At 43.9% G+C, this 24,480-nt stretch overlaps 2 protein-coding genes across 4 annotated transcripts; both read left to right on the top strand.

Annotated features, from left to right (window-relative positions):
* Positions 1-33: 33 nt before the first annotated feature.
* On the top strand, positions 34-5,433 carry RETREG2 (reticulophagy regulator family member 2). Of its 2 annotated transcripts, none has more exons than XM_016156712.2 (9): positions 34-441; positions 720-826; positions 1,508-1,538; positions 1,960-2,007; positions 2,407-2,491; positions 2,794-2,937; positions 3,087-3,181; positions 3,341-3,476; positions 3,729-5,433. In XM_016156712.2, exons 5-9 carry the CDS (start codon positions 2,473-2,475, stop codon positions 4,343-4,345), a joined length of 1,011 nt encoding a protein of 336 aa, XP_016012198.2. In that variant the 5' UTR covers positions 34-441; positions 720-826; positions 1,508-1,538; positions 1,960-2,007; positions 2,407-2,472; the 3' UTR covers positions 4,346-5,433. The 2 variants fall into 2 exon arrangements, with proteins under 2 accessions (XP_016012198.2, XP_016012196.2); XM_016156710.2 differs by having other exon boundaries at positions 70-441; positions 1,872-2,007.
* A 16,111-nt stretch (positions 5,434-21,544) lies between these two features.
* On the top strand, positions 21,545-24,419 carry ZFAND2B (zinc finger AN1-type containing 2B). Of its 2 annotated transcripts, none has more exons than XM_016156824.2 (10): positions 21,545-21,621; positions 21,745-21,812; positions 22,091-22,185; positions 22,402-22,533; positions 22,669-22,820; positions 23,035-23,130; positions 23,206-23,266; positions 23,350-23,417; positions 23,743-23,815; positions 24,126-24,419. In XM_016156824.2, exons 1-10 carry the CDS (start codon positions 21,548-21,550, stop codon positions 24,168-24,170), a joined length of 864 nt encoding a protein of 287 aa, XP_016012310.2. In that variant the 5' UTR covers positions 21,545-21,547; the 3' UTR covers positions 24,171-24,419. The 2 variants fall into 2 exon arrangements, with proteins under 2 accessions (XP_016012310.2, XP_016012309.2); XM_016156823.2 differs by having other exon boundaries at positions 24,023-24,419.
* The last annotated feature ends 61 nt before the right edge of the window (positions 24,420-24,480 follow it).

Below are 24,480 nucleotides of genomic sequence, written 5' to 3'. Positions count from 1 at the left end.
CGTCACGTGACGGGTCCGTCGCTCCGCCGTCACGTGACGGGCTGCCTGCGGCCCCAGCGGCGCTCTCCGCGACTTGCGCCCCCTTCCGCCAGACGCGCCCCCGGCGGCGGCCGCGCAGCCCTGGCTCCTCGCGGGCTCGGGCGGCGGCTGCGGCGGGGCTATGGCGAGCGGCGGTGGCGGAGGTAACACCGGCGCGGGTGGGGGCGCGGGGCTGGGCCCGAGCCTCGGCCTGGGTCTGGGTCTGAGTCTAGGCATGGGCGAGGCCACCGGCGAGGCGGAGGAAGAGACGGCCACGGCCGAGGCGGTTGGACGCTTGGCCACGACGCTGTGGCTGCGGCTCCGCGGCTGGGAGGCAGTGCTGGCGGCTGCGCAGCGGCTGCTGGTGTGGGAGAAGCCGCTGCACAGCCTGGTCACGGCCGCCGCGCTCAACGGCCTCTTCTGGTAACGGCCGCGGAGGAGGGGGCGGGGCCGGGCTGCGCGGGAGAGCGGGGGCGGGAGGGGCCGGGTACCCTTCCCCATTCTGGGGTTGACACTTGCCCTGGGAAATGGCCCATCTCCTAGTTTTTAAAGACTCTTGCCCGCCCGGGTTGCCCCCTTCCTCTTATTTTCGAGTCTCGAATTAGGCGTGGAGGTTCCCGTTCCCCCGTCTTTTCCTCCTTTTGCGATGGCTGCGGGAGCCTCTCATCCACTCACCGCTGAGGTGCCTGTCTCTCCCTAAGGTTGCTGTCTTCGTCGTCCCTCCGGCCTTTTTTCCTGCTCAGCATCTCACTGTTGGCCTATTTTCTGCTAGATCTTTGGCAGCCTCGCTTCCTCCCTGACATCTCAGGTGAGTGTAATTTCCTTCATTCAGCAAGCCGCATCGTGCACTTGCTTTGTGGCTGACCCTGCCGGGTGGGTTGAATGGTGAGGGCAGTGAACAGCAGGCCACCTGCCTCCCAATCACCAGCACTCCCCCAGTTAGGAAATCGAGATTTACCCCTTTCTCAAAATTAGTGTTACTCTTGAGTGTAGTAGTTAAGATTATGAATTCTGTAGTCAGATTGCCTGGGTTTCATTGCCTTCTCAGCCATTTACCATGTATGTGACCTTGTAAAAGTTTTCTCATCTGTAAAATGGGTGGTAGAACTCACTTCATCAGGAGATAGAGATTAAATGAGTTAACACATGTTATGTGCTTATGGTAGAGATTTACTTGTGATAGAAATTACGTAAACGTTAGCTCTCATTGTCGTTCTTGTTGTCCATGTATTTATTTAATAGGCCTTTTGGAGCAACTAGGTGCCAGGCTGTGTGTGAGTTGCTCAGATGTAAACATGAGATATGGTTCCTGTGTTTGCAAAGGGTAAAGTCTAAAGAAGACAGATATGCAAATGACAGACTAATGTTCTCTGCAATAGGCGTTTGAAGAAAGATCCCTGGGAGAGCAGAGAAGGGGCAACTATGTCTGCCATGGGGAGTGTCTCCCAGAGCCCCTACCATTCAGTGACTTTTTCTTCTCTTTCTATAGCATCATCCCCAGAGGAGCCACACTCCGACAGGTGAGTGCAGGCCACCTCTTGAAGACAAATGCCCAAATCCTGTCTTGCATTGGTGCCAGTGTCACCATGGTGTAGGCGCAGACCCCAGCATAGTGATTGGACTAGTAATGAAGTTGGTCACAGGTTTCCTATGTAGGTGTTTGTTCTTGTTCCTTTTGAGGCAGAGGTTTTGGGAGCTCTGGGCTTTGCTTCCCAGGATCAGGACAACCTCCTTTTGGGAAGTGGGGTTATCTCTTTCCTTAGACTGAAGATCTCATTGGCATTCTCAGAGAGATTTGAGTTCCTAGGAAGCTGGGATCTGAGGCCTCCAGGGGTCATGTCATGTCTCCCCAGTGAGGGTGCGGGGTCAGGCGCCCGGCCGCACCTGCTGAGTGTGCCCGAGTTGTGCAGATACCTGGCTGAGAGCTGGCTCACCTTCCAGATTCACCTGCAGGAGCTGCTGCAGTACAAGAAGCAGAATCCAGCTCAGGTAATCTCCCCCACATCATACAGTAGTTCTCTACACTATGAGGAAATAGTGGGAAGGAGCGACTTGTATTCTCTGGAGGCTGAAGGAAGAGACCTGGTACCTCCCTAAGGCAACATTCACAGCTAGTCACCTGATAGAGACTTTCTGCCTCAAAGAATAAGCTCTGATGTTCTGACACTATTTCCTTCCAAGGCAGACCAGTGTGAATTATAGGTGTTCAGTGATGTCTATTGCAAACTTTATGAATTGGTGGTCCTGGGCATCCTCTTGACTAGACTGGATCACCGCATTCCTAGAGGGCATACTCCTCCTTCCACCAGCTGAACAGTAATTTCGTAACCCAGATGAGTGGGGTGCATACCTCACTCCACAGTTCTTAGACTCCACTCTTCTCTGCAGTTCTGTGTTCGAGTCTGCTCCGGCTGTGCTGTGTTGGCTGTGCTGGGGCACTATGTTCCAGGGATCATGATTTCCTACATTGTCTGTGAGTAGGGTCTAACCCTTTACTTCCCAAAGCCCTCTCCTTGTCTTCTTCTCCTGTACTGACCTTAAAAGAGGACTGTGCTTTTCCTCTGCTCCCATTACCTGTTTACAGAGATTTCCAGGGGGTGCTGTAGTATTAGTAACAGTGGAAAAGTCATTTGGGGAGGAGGGCAATGGATGTGAAGGGAAGAGGTTAGCACAGCCTCTAGGAAGGATCTTGTCCTTCCTCCAGCCCTTCCTGTTTGAATAAAGTCCCTTAGGAAATAGGCATAGGGAGCTCTGAGTGGATACTCTAACCCCTAGTGTTGAGTATCCTGCTGTGGCCCCTGGTGGTTTATCATGAGCTGATCCAGAGGATGTACACTCGCCTCGAGCCCCTGCTCATGCAGTTGGACTACAGCATGAAGGCAGAAGCTGATGCCCTGCATCACAAACACGACAAGAGGAGTAAGGCACTTCTATAACCCGGGGGGGAGGGCTTTGGCTTATGGCTCATGTAACGCCCTGAAATTTAGATCCTGTCCAGTCCCTTAGCTATGTTTGTCCCCCACCACTGTTCTTGCTTGGTCACTGCCCTACTGCTCTTGCTTCTCTAGAGCGGCAAGGGAAGAACGCACCCCCTGGAGGTGATGAGCCACTGGCAGAGACAGAGAGCGAAAGCGAGGCAGAACTGGCTGGCTTCTCCCCAGTGGTGAGGTCTAAGGGAGATGGGTGTCAAGTTGAAGGCTGGGGAAATCTCTCTACTCTAGAGTAGCCACCTCTCAAGGGGGTGGGATCCCTTGGAGGGGTGCTCCTAGAAAATTGATTCTCTTTTCCTTCACCTGTTGTGTTCATCCTGGTTCTCCTGCAGGTGGATGTGAAGAAAACAGCACTGGCTTTGGCCATTACAGACTCAGAGCTGTCAGATGAAGAGGCATCTATCTTGGAGAGTGGTGGCTTCTCTGTATCCCGGGCCACAACTCCACAACTAACTGATGTCTCGGAGGGTAGGGAAGCCCTTTGTCCCTCATAGTCTACCTGTTCCCTGTCATGGTGTGCTGGCTGTACTTTCTGATTGTTGCCCCCATGTTTTGGGGGGAGGAACTGACCCTCTAATTCTACTTCAAGCTCCTTAAAGGCCTTCACACCTAAGGCTTGGTCTAGCATCCCATTTCTTGATTTCTCATCTTGGAACCTATCAGCTTTTTGTGACCATTCAGAACAGCAGGCCCATTCCTGATGCTTAGTTTTCTGCACAGATTTGGACCAGCAGAGCCTGCCAAGTGAGCCAGAGGAGGCCCTGAGCCGGGAGCTGGGGGAGGGAGAGGAGTCAGAGTTGGCCCCTCCCGAAGACCTGCTGGGCTCCCCTCAGGCGCTTTCAAGGCAGGACCTGGACTCGGAGGAGGAGGAGGAAGATGTGGCAGCCAAGGAGACGTTGCTTCGGCTCTCATCCCCCCTTCACTTTGTGAACACGCACTTCAATGGGGCAGGCTCTCCCACAGATGAAGTGAAGCTCTCCCCTGGAGCACCAGTGGAGACGCTGAGCCCAGAGGCAATGAGTGGTGACCCCACCACTCCCTCCAGCACCCTGTCACCCCTACTTTGCCTTGCTGAAAGTGACCTGGTTCCCTCCCCTTCAGTGCTCCCACCCCTTTCCCAGAACTCACCCCAGCCCCTGCCTGCCCCTAAGGAAGAAGAGGCACTCACCACTGAGGACTTTGAGTTGCTGGATCAGGGGGAGCTGGAGCAGCTGAATGCAGAGCTGGGGTTGGGGCCAGAGATATCCCCAGACCCCCCTGATGCTCCACCCCCAGGGTCCAATACCTTTTCTCTGATACAGTCAGACCAAGAGGCTCAGGCCCTGGCCGAGCCATGAGCGGTGGAAGGGATTGCAGGCACAGTAGGGTTTCCTGGCTAAGGATGTCAGTGTCTCCTCCTTTCCCTACTATGGGAGGGGCGATATGGGGGGATGCTGGCTGTCAGATGGTAGCCAGTCCACCCTCTGCCTGCCTGCCTGCTGTCCTGGGCCTGGTACAGTACCTGGGATAGGTTTTAAGTTTGTAAATAATTTTACATTTGGGTTAGTGGATGTGAACAGGACTAGGAAAGTCCTTCCCACAGCCTGCACTTGCCTCCCTGCCTCATCTCTATTCTCATTCCAGTCTTCCCCAAGCCCTGGTGGTCTGTCCCCTTCTTTTTCCTCCTATCCTCAGGGACCTTTGCTGCTCTGTCCTCGTGTCCCACTTGGTTGTTTAGTTCAGGCACTTTATCATTTCTCTCTTCTGTCCTGCACTCTTCTCTGTTTTATTTCCCTGCTGTGTCCGGTCCTTAGCAGCTCAGCTACTCCTGCCAGCTACTCCTTTCCTGGCTGAACTTTAGGGAGGTTCCTGTCTGAGAGGTACAGACTAAACCTGGGGTGGCGGGTCAGGCCAGTAGTTGAGCACTTAGGTCACTAGCCAGTGGAACCTCCACTGCACCTTGGGCCTGGTTCATCTCAGCCTTTCGTGATACAAGAGCAGAGCCAGGATCCCATAGCACACGCACCAGCACTGCATTAGTGAGCAGGAGCTCTGTCTTGTGGAGATGAGGGGCTTTCTTGCTATCCCAGGGGAAAAAAGGAGATCTGCTTCTCTAGGCCATGGGTAGTTCAAGAGTGGCGGGACCCCCTACTAGGGTCAGGAAGTGGATAGTAACATCTGTGCAGGTATTGACTGGAAAAATAAAGTGTTGATTGGCTAGAACTGCTGTTGCCTGCCTGCCTGCCTCACTGCAAGCTCTGCCACACTGTCCCCACCTCACCCCTTACCTCCTTGTCCCCAATATTGCCCCTGGCTGTTTATTTACATGGTGCAAAACAAGGCCGGAAGCTAGAATTACCCTAACTTGCTCTTAGCCGTCTCCCCTGACAGTGTGATATGTTCAGTGAGATTTAGCATGCATAAATAAAGTGTATACAGGAGGAAATTGCCTTGTCTTCCCAATTAATAGAAATTTGGGGAGCATAACAATCATTTTCTTACTATGTTGCCTGTAACCTTAACCATCTATCTACATGCTAATAATTAACTTGCTCACTTCTGATTTATCCGTACTGAGGGAACTAAAGCAGGACCAATACCTGTATCAAAACTGACTTCAGACCAAGGAACACACAAAAAAATCATATCTAACACTAGTTGAATGCATATGTGCTTGGCACTCTTCTAAGTGATTTACACTTAGTAACTCTTCCTCACAACCTTGAGGTGTGTACTGTTATTAACTCTGTTTTACAGACAGGTTAGTGTTCCTGAAGGCCGCTGTTCTAGTAAATAGTGGAGACAGGATCTAAACCCCAAGCCAGTTGGCTCCAGTAGTCGCACTGGAACAGGAAGCACGTGTCCATTAATGGGACACAAATGGGAAGATGCTCAAGGACATGGGAACTGAAGAACCAATCTGATATCTTGGCTTCACAAAGAATGGTTGCAGCAATCCTTACTCTGTGAGGAAAAACATTAGAGAAAATCCAGAACTAAGCGATGACCCTTATGAGTTCACATCCTTGGCCTTCAGCTGAAGATACCATGTGGCAATGCCACTCAACTTTTTGAGGTTGAATCCCATGCCACATCTAAACGTTGAGGATTTTTTTTCCATTTGTTTCACATCTGCCCGAGAGACAATCTTTCAGGGTTGACTGAGGCCCTGTCCGTTGCCACCAAATGAACGTGAACTTTGAATCATTTAGAAATTTCAGAAGAAAATGGGAAAACAGTTTTACTCAATGTACAAGCAATTAAAAAAAAAATAGAATTAACCAATCAGAAAGACGATGGTTACCAGATGCCTCACCTTTAATCCATTTTCTTGTTAAACTTAAAATTTGAAGATAGAGCCAGAACCCTGTAGTTGGATCAAAACATTCACCATAGGTTTGGAGTTTCAGGAAGGTTCATTCTTGACATTCACTTTGGTCTGATGGTTGCTACATATTTGTCTACATTTTTTTTTCTACTGTCAGGTTCCCTGGCCATTTCCTGCCCCCAAGATGAAAAGAACAAGAAAGCTTTTTATATGAGTGAAGAAAAGCAGAAATGGGAAAACTACAATTAGGCTAAGCAAAAATCAACTGAAGAAGTAAAGGCTGGGGAAGAAGAGTTGATTACATGTTTACATTGAGGAGGGCAGTGCATTTTAGTTAACTATATATTCAAATGGATAATAGTGTAATGTGTCTGCTCATAAAGTTAATTTTAGAAAAATAATACATTGTACTGTGCATAAGTTAGAATACTGCCGCAGGTTAGCTTTCTACACTTGTGAGCAAGTTGACAAATTGCAGTGTACACAGGAGAGGATCTCCAGAAATGAAGGCTGAAAATCATCATATGGGGAACTGTTGTGATATACAGAAATTGTTTTTCTGACCAAGGGATATTGAAAAACAGTAGATTTAAATGATCTTTAAAAGTACAAAGATCAAGTACAGAGATTCTAAGAAGTGCTAATTCCATCATGGAAGAACAATATATCACACTATGTCATTTTGCTTTTAGTGTCCAACTAAAGTACCCTTGGACTTCCTCCACCTGCTCCGTTAAATATTTGTTTTTTGTTTGGTCTGTCACTGGCTCACTTCTTTGCACTCTGCCTGGGCAATCACTTGTTAACCCATTACTTTCCATTCATATGCTGATAACTTCTAAATCTTAGCTCCTTTCCCAGAACTTCCAATTAGGCATCTCCACCTGAATGTTCCATGGGTACCTTCTGTTCAACATACCAAAAACTGGACACATATCCTCTTTCCACTGTGTACTCTGCCCCTCACCTCCCCTAAACAGACTTTTTCTGTATTTGCCATCTTGCTTGCTGGCATCACCAACTATGAAGGCCAACTTTTTCCACATCTCACATCCAGTCAATCACCAGTTGCTGCTAATTTTATGTCCAAATTATTTCTTGATTCTGTCACCTCCATGACAGCCCTGATTCACAACCTCCTCATCTCTCACCTGGCCTGCTGCAAGTTTCCCTGTCCACACTCTTGTCCCCCACCTAAATTCATGCCCCTAAAAATGGCTAGATTATTTTAAAAATACAGATTTGATGATATTTCTGCTGTTTAAGAAAATAATACCTACATTGTATGATGCATAAGTTAGAATACCGCCAGTTAGAATACTGCCACAGATTAGCTTTCTACACTTGTGGACAAGTTGATTAATCGAGATTAATCAAAGGCTCTTTTCCTACAAGACATCATCCAAGCTCCTTGATAGCATTAAGAGGTCTGAGATATGCCCCTGCCCTGTCTTGTTCTTTATATTATAGCATCAAACCCCACAGCTTGCCCTTCTCTCTGCTTAACTGTGCTGCCTTCTGCAAACCGTTTCACACACACACACACACACACACACACACACACACACACACCATAATCCTCTGTTTGGCAAATACTTCAAGTGTCTTTTAAGATGTACTTCAGGCCACACCTCATCTATGAAGCCTTCCCTGATGTCCCATGTCACCTGTCCTTCATATCAGACCTGCTCTTCTAGTGCTCCCTTCATATACTTTTGTTTTTGTTTTTGTTTTTGTTGTTGTTGTTGTTGTTTGGTTTTTTATGTATCTATTTTACATAGAAGCTTCATTCTATATAAGTACGGCATATGGGTTATATGGGTATATGTGTATATGTATAGCTTTCACTATACTTACTGGTCACTCTTGAGGGCAAGGACTATGTCTTAATTGTCTGAATATCCCTAGAGCTTAGCGCAGTGCCTGGCCCATAGTAGACATTCAATAAATGAATGTTGGACTAAACCGAATTGGAATTCTGACTATTGAAGCAGTGTCAATAGATGTGGTGGTTGGTACATATCTTTTGACAGTGAATATCTCGTCTTTGTTTGTTATTGTTCTAGAGTGAATGGTAGCTAAGTTTAAATAACCCACAGACAGACCAGAGAGCTCTTTGTTCCTTGACTGGATTAAAGGCAATGAAAATGATCTAAATTTGGAGGTTCATATTTACTGGTTTTGGAGCTAGAGGCTTTTCTGAGTTTAAGGTGAGCTTGCCCAAATAGCTTGATCTTCTGTGATTACATAGAATGATCATATTATTTCAAAAACAGTTTTGACCATACTATTTAGACTCGACTAAATATTTTGATCAAAATAATCAATTACATGTATTAGTGTTTGCTTGAAAAAAAAAACATGACTGCAGAAATAGAATGAGATTAAAAGAAGTCTGGGGTTTTTTTCTTTTTAAATATAAAAAGTGAGTTTACTCTGAAAATGTCAGTTTTATAAAAGATAATGAAAAGTTGAGGAACTATTCAGGATTAAAAAAAGAGACCAAAGGGACATGGCAATAAATACAAAGTGTGATGTTGTATCAGATGCTGGGTGGGGGAAAAGAGTTACTATAAAGGACACTATTGGGACAACTGGTAAAATTTGAATGTGGATTATATATTAGATAAAAGACGGTATCGAAATAAAATTTCTTGAATTTGATCATTTCACTTTGATTATATAAGAGACTATTCTTGTTTTTAGAACACATATTTTGAATATTTAGAAGTATAGGGTTATGTTCTCTGCAAATTACATCAAATGGTTTGGAAATGTAAATAAATGAGTATATGAATGTATGATGTGTGGGTGTAGAAAGAATGATAAAGCAAATGTAGCAAAATTTTGGGAAGAAGTACATATGATAAAAATAACAGAAATTTACTATGCAATGGATAATACATTGTAGCATATTCAGATAACTCAATAGAATGAACAAGCTACAATTAGGCACAAAATGTGGATGAATCTCATAAATAAAATGAGTAAGAGAAACTGGACGCAGAAGAATATGTGATGTATAATTCCATTTATATAAAGTACGTTTATATTGTTAGAAGTCAAGATAGTGGCTATCCTTGAGGAAAGGGGAGAGGTGAATGGAGGGATTTTCTAGGGGTTCGTAATGTTTTATTTCTTGATCTGAATGCTGGTTATGTGGAAGTGTTCAATTCGTAAAAATTCATTGGCCCCTACACATTTCTGTATGTGTCTTATACATCGATAAAGAGTGTCAGTACCAAAGTGTATTGATTATCTATTTCTGCATAACAAATTACTCCAAAACTTAGCAATTAAAACAAAAAACATTATCTCGCACTGTTTCTGAGGATTGGAAATCTGAGAGTAGCTTAGCTGGGTGTTTCTAGTTCAAGGTCTCCCATTAGATTACAATGAAAATATCAGCCAGGGCTGTGTACAGTCATCTGAAGGCTCGACTGGGGCTGAAGGATCCACTTTCAAAATGGTGCACTCACAAAGCAATTAGCTAGAAGCCTCAATTCCTCACTTGCTGTTGGCAAGAGGCCTCAGTTCCTCATCACACTATTTTCTCCCTATGGCTACCTGAGTGTCATCACAGCATGATAGCTGCCTTCCCTAGAACAAGTTACCTAAGGGAGAGCAAGAAGGAAGCCACAATGCTTTTTACGACCTATTGTCAAAAGTCGCACTCCATCACTTCCACCACATTTCATTAGTTAGAAGGAAGTCACTGAACCCAGCCCACACCCTTAAAGTGAGAAGTAACAAAGAATTGGTGGACACATTTTAAAACCACCACACCAAGTTCATCTGGAAATTACATTAAAGGATCTGAAGTAACAATCTACACATTAAAAAAAAAAGAAAGTGTATCACATGAACAAATTTAGTAATAACTAATAATACATACAGTTAAACAACTAATAATATATATTTGTTAAATTATTTAGTATATGTCATTCATAGATCTAAGTGCTTTACGTGTATCTTTTTATGCAATCTTCACCACCACACTTTGATGTAGAAACCCCTTCCCTTTCACCCCATTTTACAGATGAGGAAATTGAGGCTTTGTGAGGCAAAATGGCTTGCCCAAAGTTGCACAGCTGTCTGTGATGACAGTACTGTTTTTCTTTATTCTGGTGTTCCCACATACCCTTATATTTTAAAGTACCAAAATAGAATTCTAGTTGAGATAAAATCATTTATTCAATGTAAGAAAAATAAATCTAAATTCTGAATCATTTGTAAATGAGGTATAGCTGTGTTAAAATTTTGAACACACAAAGGTCTATTTGTTTAGAAAGTATTGTTGCAGTCCACGGACTTCAAGAAGAGGGGGAAAAATGCAATGGACACAATAAGCTTTTATTGTAAGAATATTTTTTCTAGTCCAAAGATACTAAAATCAAGCAGAATTAGGAATGGAATGACATTAAAATTAATATAGGTTCTCTGCGTCAGAATCTTAATCTACTTCATGAAATTAAAGAAGATAAATACAAATCAGAAATTTTCCATTTGATACAAAAACTAGAGCTTGCTAGAAATTTTTAAAAAATCATATCCACCTAGAGGAACAAAAATATTTACTCAAAAAGATCTCAAAGTTATCAAACAGGAGATGATATTATTTGAACAAGAGTCAAAGAAATATATTTAAAGTTAAGTTTATAACCATCTCTTCACATTCTCTTGAGTAGTATAACACCAAAAAGAATTTTTTTGGCAGCTAGAAAAGCTTACGCAAAAAATACACTTAAAATTTAACAGTAATACCTTTATTATTTTCTTTAAATCACTATTTTAAAAAGAGCAAATAAGTTTATTTTCAATTATTTAGTATTACATTTTAATTTTTATTGATTTAGTTTTTACTTTAATATTGTATTAGTTTACATGCTAATGATTTATATTAAAATAAAGTATATTTAATTATCATATAGTTTCACATTTAGTATATGTGTATTTATAATACATATGTTTGTCTTTCAAAGGTATTAAGAATTTTACTTTCTAAAGTGCTGAACATTTTGCTTAAAAAATAAATTATTGTTTTATGTAAAATACATACTGAAATACCAGTGAAGCCGTTTTGCCCTGATCTGTCAATCTCTAACAAGTAATACTTATTGGCACTAGAATTTGAACTCAGTCTCAGTTTTCTACTTCATCTAAACCAGAGTTTCTCAACTATTGACTGACTATATGTACTTTGACATTTTGAGCCAAATAATTCTTTGTTATTGGTGATTGGGACTGTCCTGTTCATTGTAGAATGTTTAGCAGCATCCTTGGCCTCTACTCGTTAAATGACAATAGCACCCTCCTCCAACTCCACCCCTAAAATATTCCCTGGAGGCAACATTTCCCAGTTGAGAACTAGTGATCTAAATTATTCTGCCTTCTGGCTATATTAAAAGAATATTAAACTTGCAATTAAGACCTGAGTTTGAATCTCAGTTTTACCACCTGCATGTAGATGATGATAAGCACGCATTTCAAAACAGAACAAAAATTACCTGGGTATTCAGCTTCATGTCTCTGCCCATCTCTCCCTTCTAGTGTGACTTGCCAACCACAGAACAAGTATTTGTAATTCTCCATTCTTACTCATTACTCATCTGCGTTTGTGTCTCTCCTTCTCGGGAACATTTTCCCCTACTTTCCACCCGACCAACTTTGACTCATTAGGACTAAGGTTTTCTTATCTTTTATTTCCTATTTTCCATTGATTTATCTTTTTTGTTCTACTTTCTAAAATATTTTCTCAACTTCATGTTACAACCATTCTTCCGGATTTTTATTTCCGTGATTATATTTTTTATGTCTAACCACTTTGTTTTCTAAATATCCTTTTTTATAGTTTCTTGCTCTTGTGATTTAGATGAAAAATATGCTCTCTGAAGATATTGTATTAATGTCTTCTATTATTTATTTGTATTAATATAGTCTATTTATATACAATATTCTATTTGTATGAATATATTTTATTATTGATATTAATATGTTAGATGCAGTCTATTATTATTAATATTATTACATGAATTATACTTTTATGTTCTCTGCATTTGTCCCTGTTACCCACACTCCTTCATTTGTTTCTTTATTTTGATCTCTGTCTTTCACGGTAGAGACTTCCTCTCAAATCCTAGTTTGCTCCTTCATGTATAAGCAGAGGCTTTTAAAGGCCAATGGAATGCTCTCTAGGCACAGGTAGAACTCATTGGTTGGCATCTTCCCTCTGGGGTAATTTGGCAGTGACAATCATTTTGTTGGGAACCCTTAAATGCCAATATCCATGGATCTTTCTTCTAAGGCCTGGGGAATATAAATTTGGCTGTCGAGTGATATAAGGCTGTTGCTTCTCCTCCTCTTCACCCTCAGCTGTGGCTGGTGACCCCAAGCCCAGAGTCCGTCTAGTTCACTCTCTCTAGAGAATACATGTCCTGCCTTCTGTTGGAGTGGGAGTAGGGCCAATCACCTGGCTGCCCACATTAGAGGAGGAACTCTGGGAATCTAACTGTTCTTTATATAGATTAAATTCATCCTTCTATTTTCAGCCCCATCCTTCTATCCTACCTTTGGAGGTACTTGTTGCTTCCAGCCCTGAGCCTTTCCAAGGTTCTGCAGTCCAAGGGGCTGGCTTGTTTCTTGTTTAGCACTTAGATCTTAGCTTTCTCACATCCCCAGTCATCCCTCTTCCGAAGTATTTTTGTCGTACCTCTATGTATTCTTTCTTCATATGTTCTCTTTATTCCTTTGCTGTTTTTTTACTGGAGTTTGAGAAGGGAGTAAACGTCAAATGTATGTGTTCAATTTACCATATTTAACAAAAAGTCCAGGTTTCACCTGCCTTGCCCTTGTGCACTCGATCCCTTCTGTGTTCTACTTGTGAGGATAATCTATAACATTTGCACTGTCCTTCCCAGGTTCTTCCTGTGGCTGGAATACCTTTGGCATCTTGTCTGCCCGGAGAACTCTCACTGTCCTCTCCAACCTCACTCCTGGGGTGTTACCAGCTCCCTTTCCTGTGTTCCCATAGACTCTGTACATCCATTAGAGCATGGTTTTCAAACTGGGGGTCATAAAATTAGCGGGTCATGAAATCAATTTAGTGGACCTTAAATAACACTTATTTTATATTTGTATATATTGGAATGAGACATAACATATATATTTCTTACTGTGGGTCATTCGAATAAGTTTGAAAGCCACCGTATTAGGACACTCTTCACTTTGATTTAATTATTTATGTGTCTTTACTACTAGACATTGAATAACTTGGGGTTAGAGACCAGGAATTATTCACCCTCTCTATGCCCAGGGGCTGGTGTAAGATCTTAACAAGTCTTAGTTAATATTTAGTGAATTAAATCGAGCATATTTACAATCACTGTGTAACCTGTGAAGTCATCTGAATTGGAATTCACAGGAGAGGTAGGGCATTCGAGGACAAGTGACTGAGTATTGTCATAAACATTGTATATCACATACCTAAAAGAATGAGGCTGACATCAATGAAGACAGGGCCATGTTTGTCTACTAATGGCCTGGAATCTAAAGCCAGTTCCAATCAAAGCATGTCTCCACCCTCTCTATCCTGGATATCTTGTTCGGATATTTAAATACCTTCCATACATTAAAAGGGTGCTTGATTACAGGTATACATTGTTTTTTTGCTCTCTGCTTTATTGTGCTTTACAGATGTCGCAGTTTTGTTTTGTTTTGTTTTAAAAATTGAAGGTAAGATCCTCCACCAGCAAAAAGATTACAACTCACTTTGTGGTGCAATGTCCCTGAGGTATACCTGCATCGATAATCCCATGGAGGGATTGAGGATTTCCTACAAACACTCTGGAAAACCACCACTTGAGATTCCTCTTTGCAACTGTCAAAGAGTTTATAAAGTTGATTTTTGAGAGGCAATATTGTATAATGAAAGAACAGGGTACTTAAGACGACACAAAAATTTGGATCCAGATCTTATGTCCATAAGCAAGTAACTCAATCTTCTCAATCTCAGTTTTCTTATCTGAAAAATGAGAATACAAAATATCTACTTCAAAAGATTTTCTGAGGTCTTAAATAAATTGACACATGAGCAAAAGCAGGACAGGATAGGGAACAAAAACAGCTTTTCTTGCGCTTTCTGTATGCACTGCTTCTGTGATCATCAATTGAGGAGGAAAACCATTAACAGATACCATTAAACCAGTATTTGAGTAGAATTGGCCCAGAGACACCCTTGCTGGCATCCTCACTTGGACCTTGTCTGCTCTAAACCTGCTGATACTGAATTAAGAGGTGTCTGGTTGTGACTACACCCACCACAGTAGTCTCCCCTTAGCCATGGTTTCGTTTTCCGCGGTTTGGGTTACCTGCGGCCAACAGCGGTCCAAAAATATTAGACGGAAAGTTTCAGAAATAAACAATACCTAAGTTTTAAATTGTTCACCATTCCGAGTGATGTGATGAAATCTCAAGCAGTTCTGCTCCATCCTGACAGGGACATAAATCATTCCTTTGTCCAGCATATCCATGCTGTATATGCTTTCCTACTACTGAGTCACTTAGTAGCTGACTGGATTACCAGGTCCACTGTTGTGGTATTACAGGGCTTGTGTTCAAGCAACCTCTGTTTTACTTAATAATGCCACATTCGCATGACTTTTATTACAGCATATTGTTATCATTGTTCTATTTTATTATTAGTTATTAATCTCTTCCAGTGTCTAATTTATGAATTAAACTTTATTATAGGCATGTATGTATAGGAAAAACAGTGTATACAGTGGTACTGTCTGAAGTTTCAGGCATTCACTGGGGTTCTTGGAATGTATGTATCCTCCATAGATAAGGGGGGTCTACTGTAATTTGTGGAGGAGCTGATTTCTGCTGTTCCAGTGGGAGGCTGCAGCTCAGTTTCCCACAGCTGAAGCATAAAGCTGCTTAGCAAGTCTGTGTATGCTTTGTTGGTCTACAATAAAAGAGACTTAAGCGGGGCTCCATTGTTAATATCTTCTGACACAGCTTGCTCAAGGTGGAAAATGTTATTGGATTTAGTTCAGTACTCCCCTTTATTCCTTTATTCAGGAACCAAGGAATCTACATCCCAACTGTGTATTAGGGAGTGGTGACTTTGGTCTGTTCATCACCTCTTTTTATATCTTGGGAAGCCCCTGGGGTGTTGATTAGCATAAATAGCTTAATCTGGACTCTAACCTACCAGTCAGGAAAAGTTTTGCTTGAGAAAAGAGAGACCGAGGGCTTCACTCTCTCTCGTGGTCTCTGGGATCTCTAAGGTAAGTCTATTATGGTCGTTAAAACATTCTGGCTTCACGCTCAAGAAAGAGCTCCAAAGATTTTATTTTTAGGGTTCTCTAAGCCTTTGGTTATCTGAGCATTTGTGGAGTGCGAGCAGGGAGAGAGGCAGTGTATATCTTTGTTTAGTCTGCTCCAAAGAAGATTCCAAAAACTGTAAGCCTACAATTCTAGCACCCCTGATGAATATAGAGAGAAAAGAAAATGAATAAAATTATTGAAACAAAATGATTATGGTTTTACATAAAATGTAATTATTTTAAATCAGACAGTTATATATTAAAACAAAATGAAAGCATTTATAAAGCCCTAGAAATGATTTAAAATTAAAAACAAAGTAAACAAATATTAATACACAGAATGTAATATAATTGTACCAGGAGTCTCTCCAAAGCTGTGAGGGGAGGGCCTCTAAGGCTGAATGATGAGCTCAGCAACCATTCCATGTCTCCCATAACAGTCACCACCATATGAAGGAAATACATCAGCAAAAAGTTCCAACTGGGCGAATCGAATGCTCGTTTTTATTAAGATAGACTGCCACAACAGGTGTATTACAAAGGAAGCTTTGGCCTGCAAAATGCAGAAAACCTTGTTAACAAGAACATTCACTCTCTTACATAACAAGAGGCCAGATGTAGTGTCCGCAATTGGTTATTTATCAATGACCCTGGATCGTTTCCATCTTTCTTCTCTGCCATCTTCAGCATGTTGGCTTGTCCTGTCTGGTTGGCTCCACTCATGGTCGCCAAGTGGTTGGTTGCCTGAGTGCTGGATGTCACAGGTAATGTTCAGAGCAGAAATAAATTCTCATCCATATAGATAGTATGAACGTTACTGGTAAAGAATACAAAAAATTGGTTTTCTGAGTGTTCTCACAATAAGTGAAAAAAAAAATCACTTAGCTAAAGAATGACTAACATTCTACAAAGACAAAAAATAACGCCTTTAGAGTTAATGTTTCTTTGAGGCTATACAGGAACAACACCTTATCAATTTCTACGGGTTAATGTTACAGAGCTGTGAACTCTGCTTCTGTCAGTAGTGGATTGTTAGTCAAATATACTGTGACCACAGTTGTACTCCCAAGAGTTTCAGATGAAGGTCAAATAGGCTTATTAGAAAAACTCTAGCATTATAGTTTTAAAAAGAGTAATCATCATTTTATTTTGTCTTTTTTTTAAAGTTTGGGATGTATTTTCCTTTCAGAAACACATTCTTTACATGCCTTAATCAAAGGGATTGAGGGTACTTTACTTGGCTTTGAGAAGTTGGGTTTTTTCTAAGTTTGCAACCCATTAATGGGATGGTGGGATGGAAATCAATATAGTGTATGGCAACCGGCATTTTTTAAAAATGAAATAAAATAGACTATCAGAGTATATCAAACATAATAAGGTCAAGTATCTGTGTGTGTGTGTGTGTGTGTGCGGTGTGTGTGTGTGTGTGTGTGCACTTGCATGTGCACGTTGGGTTATAAAATGTAGTACCTAATTTGAGTAATGGTTAAAAATTTGAAAAATACTGAGACCATTTAAGACTTATCCCGGGAGCTGCTAAGGGTCTCATGCAAAACACAACTGCTTGGAAAAGGATGATTAACATCAGATTTTTGTTCTCTAGGTGAGAGCTGGGGAATGGCTGTTGGGTAGACAACCTACAGGCTGGACTACAATAGGAGATTGAATAAATGGTGCTTGATCCTGTTGTTCATCCTCAAACCCCATGAGCCAAGAAAAATGCCTTATACAACTTTGGCTACTGTGTGACTAAGTGACGCAGTCACCACTTGCTTCATTACTTAAAGCTCAGGATGGTCCAAATATCATAAAAGTTATTCTTCATTCCCCTTTGTGATATTAGTTGAACCCAAATATCTTTTCTCCTTCACTGACATAATAATTGAAATTTTACCTGGGCACAGGGCCACCCAGCTAAGGACTACATTTCCCAGCTCCCCTGGGACTAGGTATGATCAAGTGACTAAGTGTTGGTTGTTGCCCTATGCAAAGAAGTGATGTATGCAAATTAAGGGTCATGCTCTTAAATGCCCTCCTTTTTTTCTTCCCCATTCTACTACCTGGAGCAAGGACTCTTTGGGGACCACACAGACAAAGGCAACATCTTAGGAATGGTGGAGAAACAAAATAGGAGGTCTCTGACAGGTGCTGTCATACCAGCCCTGGATTATGAAACAAATAAAATATTAAACCTTTTGTTTGTTTGTTTATGCCTGTCATTTTGAATCCCTGTTATGACAGCCAAACCTATATCCTATCTAATACCTTCTTCTTATACATGCTTAGTAGGAAATAGTGGAAGTTTGAAGGGTTACGGTACATAGCAATTTGGTGCATTTGATTTTAAAGTGTGTGGACTTTAAACCACACTCTCAGACAGTGACTGTTTACCTTCATGTCTGGCTGGTATCCTAAACCCTGCAGGCTGAGGAGTAGATGGAAGGTCAGAAAAACAATTCTTGACTGTGACATGTGCTACTTAGGTTATATTAAACCATACAAATCATTTTTTTTAAGTTAAAAAAGTCAAATGTTAGCAATTTTATAATTTTAAATCTAACAGAGTTGATGCTGGATCTAACATATATGGAGTCTTAGAATTCACAAATGACAGACTCTTCAACAATTGTCCTTTCTAAAGGGCCTAGGCCAAAAGCTGAATCCCCATGGCACTAAGCCCTTAGGTGCACACTAGGATTAAGAGTCTCCTGCATGTCATTAGCCTGACTTCAGGTTGTGACCAGAGATTCTGAAAAAGTCTTAATAAATGTTTGAATCTAATGGGATGGCTTACAACTACCTTAAAAGGGAGAAAGTGAAACCAATGAAGTAATGGCAGTTAGCCACAGTTGTTTGGGGGGTTGTAGACTTTGAGAGGAGGCAAAAGGGTCAGCTAATGGTGTAACTTAAACTTATATGAGTGAGCTACAAGATCAGTCTATTTTCATGGGGTTCACTGTGTCCCATCAGAATTCTACAGATAACAATCTCTTCCTGTCCCTCAGTCAGTATGCAGGGCAGCAGGTGGCCATCCATAGCTTATATGTTACAGGCCCCATGATGTTATGAACACTGATTTCTCGACCTCAATTCTAAATTCCCAGGAAAGAATCTGATTGGCCAAATATAGCAGATGCTCCTAGTACCTTGTGCTGCATCTGCTTGGCCTATTTCTGCCTTTGGCTGCCACTGTGGACACTTCCTATGAGCCCTGATCATTTCCCATCTCGAAGTCCAGGTTCAGCGTTTCTGCCTCAGGGGTTTCCCCAAAGCCTCTGTAGCTCAGTCAGCTTGCACACAGGTGCAGGTTGGCTGTGGGATGGGCATGCAGGAGTTATCACCCCCCAGTAACAACTCTCAATTTATAGAAGACAGGAATCCACCCTGATTTCCATCCTTTAGAGGAACAATCCTGAGGTGCATTCCATATGATTCCACCTAGGGTTCCCAGTGGAACCGAGCTCCTATTACTACAGTGGTAACCAGCTCAATAACACTCTACTGGGTTTTCTTCCTTCCCTGTGTCCCTCCTTCCTGCTCTTACTCTGGCTAGGATTACCTGCCACATGAATTCCCTGCACTCAGTCTTTGTCTCAGACTATCCTTCTGGACAAACACAAACTTGGATACCCAATATATGTCAGATGACCATTCCCGGACCGATCATCTTTGGCAGGGGCAGAAACATGGCTGCCCAGAACCTATCTTAGGGCACAGGGTGGGTTAAAGGAAGCAGTTGTCAGAATTTCCCGAAGGAGTGGCCAAAGGTGTTCCATATGCTAACTGAATGTTTGGTTGAATTTTCGCATAAAGGTAGGTCAAGGTATTTCCTACATATAAGGTCAGAATTTTTATTTACAAAATTGTTCTGATTACAGATGCTCTTCAACTTATGATGCGGTTATATCCTGATAAAGCCATCATAAGTTGAAAATATCATATGCCTTTAACCTACTGAACATCAACTTAGCCTAGCTGATTTCTAAAGAACACGTATGGCTCTTACATCATCATAAAGTGGAAAAATCATTAAGTCAAACCACCATAAGTCAGGGACCATGTGTAATTTATGATTGCTCTGGGAGTTGAATCTCATTTTCCCCCCCTTTTATCCTTACAATGACATACTAGAAATTTACTTGTTTGTAAATAGCTATCTCATATCCAACCTCCTTACTGAGCTCTCATTAACTCTAAGCTCTGTCCCAGCTGTCAGGCCACCATCGTTTCTTGCCTGGATTACAGCAACAGCCTCCTACCTGGTCTCCCCTCTTCTAATTTCATACTTCCTCCAATCTGTTCTCCACTCTGAAGCCAGAGTGACTTCCCCAAAATACAAATATGATCATATCACTCCCCTGCTTAAAGCTGTCTATCGTTTCTCCTTATATTTATGTTAAAATTCTCAATACTAATGTGGCCGCTACTACCCAGGGTGATTTGGCTTCTGCTGGCTCTCCAGCTTTACTTCCCATCTAGCCTGCCTCTTACACCCTAAGATCCAGATGCTCCAGTGATGAGCATATGGGAGGACTTTCAATATGTTGTTGAATGAAGGAAGAAATTAATTAAATGGATTCTTTTGGATTTTCTGGAAGGATTGTCTTAGCCAGCTGTGTGATTTTCACTTTAGGTGGAGCTCACTCCCTTCCCCCAATCATGAGAATCAGGTTAGATCAACCATGAGAATCTGGCCCCGTTAGAATGTCACATACTATGGCCACAGGGCCACAGGTCAGGGCTTGGCAAGTGATCTAAGTCAAGGCAATCGGGATGAAATTATGCCTGCTTGAAGAACCAGGAAAAATGGTTTTAATTTCCAGTGGCCTTAGAGCTGCGATGATGTAAGGAAAAGGAAAACAAAAACAAAAACAAAGGGAAACACAGGCAAAAATTGGAGGGGAAGGGGTAAAGGAAAAATAAGAGGAGACTGTCTTTTCTTTCCTGATTGTGGCCTAGGTTATCCCTCCATTTTGGAGGATGCTGTTCAACTCTTAAGCTTATTACACCTGTTTACTTGTCCCTATGACCAAACTTATGGGAAGATATAGTGGGACCAACCCTAGACATGAGAGGCCAGAGATGCACAAGAAGCAAAATGTGCTGAGACTGGAAGGTTTCGACCTGGGGCTCCCTGAAGTAAAGCAGGACATCAATCTAGTGACTCTCATGCTTCATTCCAGAAATATTTAATAAGAACTCAGAATATTCTAGCCCCATATTTTTCAAAGTGCAGTACATGGATAATCTGTGTTAGAATTCTCTTGGGTGCTATGTACTGAATCAGAAACTCCAGGGCCCAGAAATCTGCATTTAAAATCATCTCTGTAGGTGATTCGGATTCCCACTGAATTCACACAGTTCTAGGCGCTGCGCCAGGTGCTAGGGCTCTAATACAAAACAAGACACACGTGGTTCCTGACTTCCCAGTATATGTGTGTGTGTGTGTGTGTGTGTGTGTGTGTGTGAACATCTGATTACAATATGATATAGGTATTATTATAGAACAAGGGAGATCATGTAGCCGGTGCGCTTAGCTCAAACTGGCGATGGTCAGGGAAATCTTAACAGAAAGCGCATCAAAGCTAAAGCTGGAGGAAGAATATGCAGCTTTAGAAAGAAATCTAGACTTCAACGAAATACGGGAGTCGTGAAAGACCCCAAACTACCCCAACCTCCTTCCCCAAGATATCATTCGTCCTCGCCTTCGCCGGTCCTATCGCCCTTCGTGGAGCTAAGCCCACACAGGAGATCGCGGAGCCGCGCACAGCCACTCACTAGCTTCCGCACAGCCACCAGTTATGTCCTAACCTAGCCAACCCATCAGGAATGGGAGGGGCCGGCCCCTGCAGGGGCTGTCCCCCGGCGCCCGGCGACTGCGCGCGACGTGCCTGCCCTGCGCGATGACGCCAGCGCGCGCGCCCTCGCGCGCTGGGGGAGGAGTGGGAGCCGCGGGCCGGGAGGCGCAGAAGCTCCGGTAACACGGGCTGGGCGGGGGAGAGGAAGGGGCGGGGCAGGGAGTCCCCCAGAGTGCGGGGTCGCGGTCCGGACCCGGAGCGGGAGCTCTAGAGATGCTCAGCGTCTTTTCTTCTCCCATCAGGCCCCGCCCGGCGATGGAGTTTCCGGACCTCGGGGCTCACTGTTCCGAGCCGAGCTGTCAGCGCTTGGGTGAGGGGCGGAGCGGGAGGGGAGGCGGGGCCGGGTCGACAGAGGCTTGGAGCTGCAGGTGGGGCGAAGGGTGAGCTTCGGGATCTGGAAATGCCAGAGAGGGGCGGGGCTCTAAGTTGGGGCGGTGTCAAAGGAGGCGTGGCTAAGAATAGTGCAGTAGGGCCGGGGCAGTTTGTTGCAAATAGGGTGGCGTTTTTCCATCCCTTGAGTGGAAGGCTGAGAGACCGGGAACGACGTCGAGGTCCCGCTAGACCTGCAATCTGACCCACTCCCTGCAGATTTTCTGCCGCTCAAGTGCGACGCCTGCTCTGGCATCTTCTGCGCAGACCATGTGGCCTACGCTCAGCATCACTGTGGATCTGCTTACCAAAAGGTGAGGGGGCGGTTTGAAGGTAATAGCGGGTGAGTGGAGGATGTATGCAGAATCCCCGGAGTCCCTCTGCCCTTCCATTTCCAATCCTATATTCTTTTTGAGTCTCCGTGCTGGGAACATTGTGCGTTTGTGGAGGGCATATCCAGGTTCTCTCAGGACCAGAGATTTGGTTGAACGGGAGTTAGTTACAGACTGAGCCCTGCTTCTTAACTGTAGGATATCCAAGTACCTGTATGCCCGCTTTGTAATGTGCCTGTGCCAGTGGCCAGAGGGGAGCCCCCTGACCGTGCTGTGGGAGAGCATATTGACCGAGACTGTCGCTCGGATCCAGCACAGCAAAAACGTAAGGTAAGCATTGGAGGGGTTAGCCATGACCCAGCCAGGGGTATGGATGGATGCCTGGAAACCTGAACAGCTATTATGAGGGGGCTGGAAAAGTGGGTCAGAATCTCAGCAAAAATAAATCTTCTCACTCAACCTCAGATCTTCACCAATAAGTGTGAACGCTCCGGCTGTCGGCAGCGGGAAATGATGAAACTGACCTGTGAACGCTGTGGCCGAAACTTCTGCATCAAGCACCGTCACCCACTGGACCACGACTGCTCTGGGGAGGGGCACCTAACCAGCCAGGCAGGGTAATTGCAGCTGAGTCCTCTCTTTGCCTTTGAGACCATCCTATCCTTCTGGAACTGACTCAGCCTTTATCTCAAGTTGAGAAGCTTGAACCTTGTCCCCTTTGGCTAAGGAATCTTAGCTTTTCAAGTGCATCTTTTTCTAGACTGGAGGAACTGTCCTCTTGAGTCTCTGGGTGTGACCTGGGGGCATGCCAAGAGTGTCTCTTCCCTATAGACTTGCTGCCATTTCCAGAGCACAAGGTCTGGCTTCTACTACAAGCACCATCCCCAGCCCAAGTCGGACTTTGCCTTCATCTACCTCTCCCAGCAGGTAGGCCTGCCCATTTCTCCTTTCCCTGTTTTCCTTTCGCATCTTTGACCTCTGCCTCTTGAATGTTTGCCTTAGAGCCACAGCCCAGTCTCCTCCATGGACAGCTCCTCCAGTGATTGCTTTGCAGAATGGCTTGGTGAGTTGGGCAGAGGTTAGAGGGACACAAACAAACCCACATAGAGAGTCCCAAGGCAGCTGGTCTTGTTCCTCTTTTTGCAGAGTGAGGATGAGGCTCTGCAGCGAGCCCTGGAACTGTCTCTGGCAGAGACCAAACCCCAGGTCCCAAGGTACCTACTCTCTGGTGAAAGAGGGTGGGATGTGGGCAAGGGCTCTGTTTGGAAGGAGGTAGGTGGGACCACTCCGACCTGATGCAAAATAATAGTCAAGAACTTGGGCTCAAAATCAAGCTTATTAACTATATGAACTTTGACAAGTTCTTTAACCCATTAGGGTCTTATTAATTTCCACTTACAAAACAAGACGATCCTAATCCCTACCTATAGAGTTGTAGAAATATTAAAATAATACTCAGAAGTGCTCAGCACAGTAATGCCTAGCGGATGCTCACGTTTTGGATGTTATTGTCTAACTTAAGCTGTTCCTCCCTCCCAGTTCTCAGGAGGAAGAGGACTTAGCTTTAGCACAAGCCCTGTCAGCCAGTGAGGCAGAGTACCGACGGCAGCAGGTATGCCGTAGAGAGGGGGTCTTGTACTGAGAGGCGGTAAGGAGCTTGGCGGGGGGAGAGGGGTGTTCTTCCAAGTGGTCAAGAGTCTTAGAGTGGCAGTTACTCCTTTGTGTCCAGCGTGACTCCAGCCGATGCTGCGCTCCGAAGTGAGGACTGTCCCCTCATTTCCTTGACATCGCACCGTCTTCCCCTCCTTCCCTTCTCCAGGCCCAGAGCCGCAGCTTGAAGCCATCCAACTGCAGCCTGTGCTAGGGCTTGGGCTTGGGGAGGGAGGCTCAGCTGAGGAGGACTGTGGCCCTCACACCTCCAGGGTCCACCAGGAGAGGGGGCCAGGAGCAGCCTGGAACGAAGATGAGGAGTGACACGGAGGCCGCCTCCAGGGAGCATCAGGAACAGCTTGTGGAACTGAGCCTGCAGAAGACCCTGCTGGCCTCTCCAGCTACGTAGGACGGAGGCTGTGAACTGTTCCCTGGTTGGGCCCTTCAGAGGATGCTGGCCAGGCCCCGCATCGTGTCGTCCCGTCCCCTTTACCCTGGGGCTGCCCCCTAAGTAGGGGGAAGGGAGGGGGCCTGGGAAGAATAAAGGATATTGGCAGTCAATACAACATCTAAGTGGTCGTGTTTCTTCTCTTCTCCAACCAGAATGCTCACCTGACTTAAGGGTAG

The sequence above is a fragment of the Rousettus aegyptiacus genome, unplaced genomic scaffold (genome assembly GCF_014176215.1).
Source record: "Rousettus aegyptiacus isolate mRouAeg1 unplaced genomic scaffold, mRouAeg1.p scaffold_m13_p_2, whole genome shotgun sequence".
Taxonomy (NCBI): Eukaryota; Metazoa; Chordata; class Mammalia; order Chiroptera; family Pteropodidae; genus Rousettus; species Rousettus aegyptiacus.
This window is presented reverse-complemented; position numbering and strand designations above follow the sequence as displayed.

Coding starts and splice junctions, on each gene's coding strand:
- ZFAND2B (XM_016156824.2), top strand. CDS start 21,548: ATGACGCCAGCGCGCGCGCCCTCGCGCGCTGGGGGAGGAGTGGGAGCC. Junction 22,186..22,401: donor GTGGATCTGCTTACCAAAAG/GTGAGGGGGCGG, acceptor TCTTAACTGTAG/GATATCCAAGTACCTGTATG. Junction 23,418..23,742: donor ACCAAACCCCAGGTCCCAAG/GTACCTACTCTC, acceptor CCTCCCTCCCAG/TTCTCAGGAGGAAGAGGACT.
- RETREG2 (XM_016156710.2), top strand. CDS start 161: ATGGCGAGCGGCGGTGGCGGAGGTAACACCGGCGCGGGTGGGGGCGCG. Junction 442..719: donor GCGCTCAACGGCCTCTTCTG/GTAACGGCCGCG, acceptor TCTCTCCCTAAG/GTTGCTGTCTTCGTCGTCCC. Junction 2,492..2,793: donor CATGATTTCCTACATTGTCT/GTGAGTAGGGTC, acceptor TCTAACCCCTAG/TGTTGAGTATCCTGCTGTGG.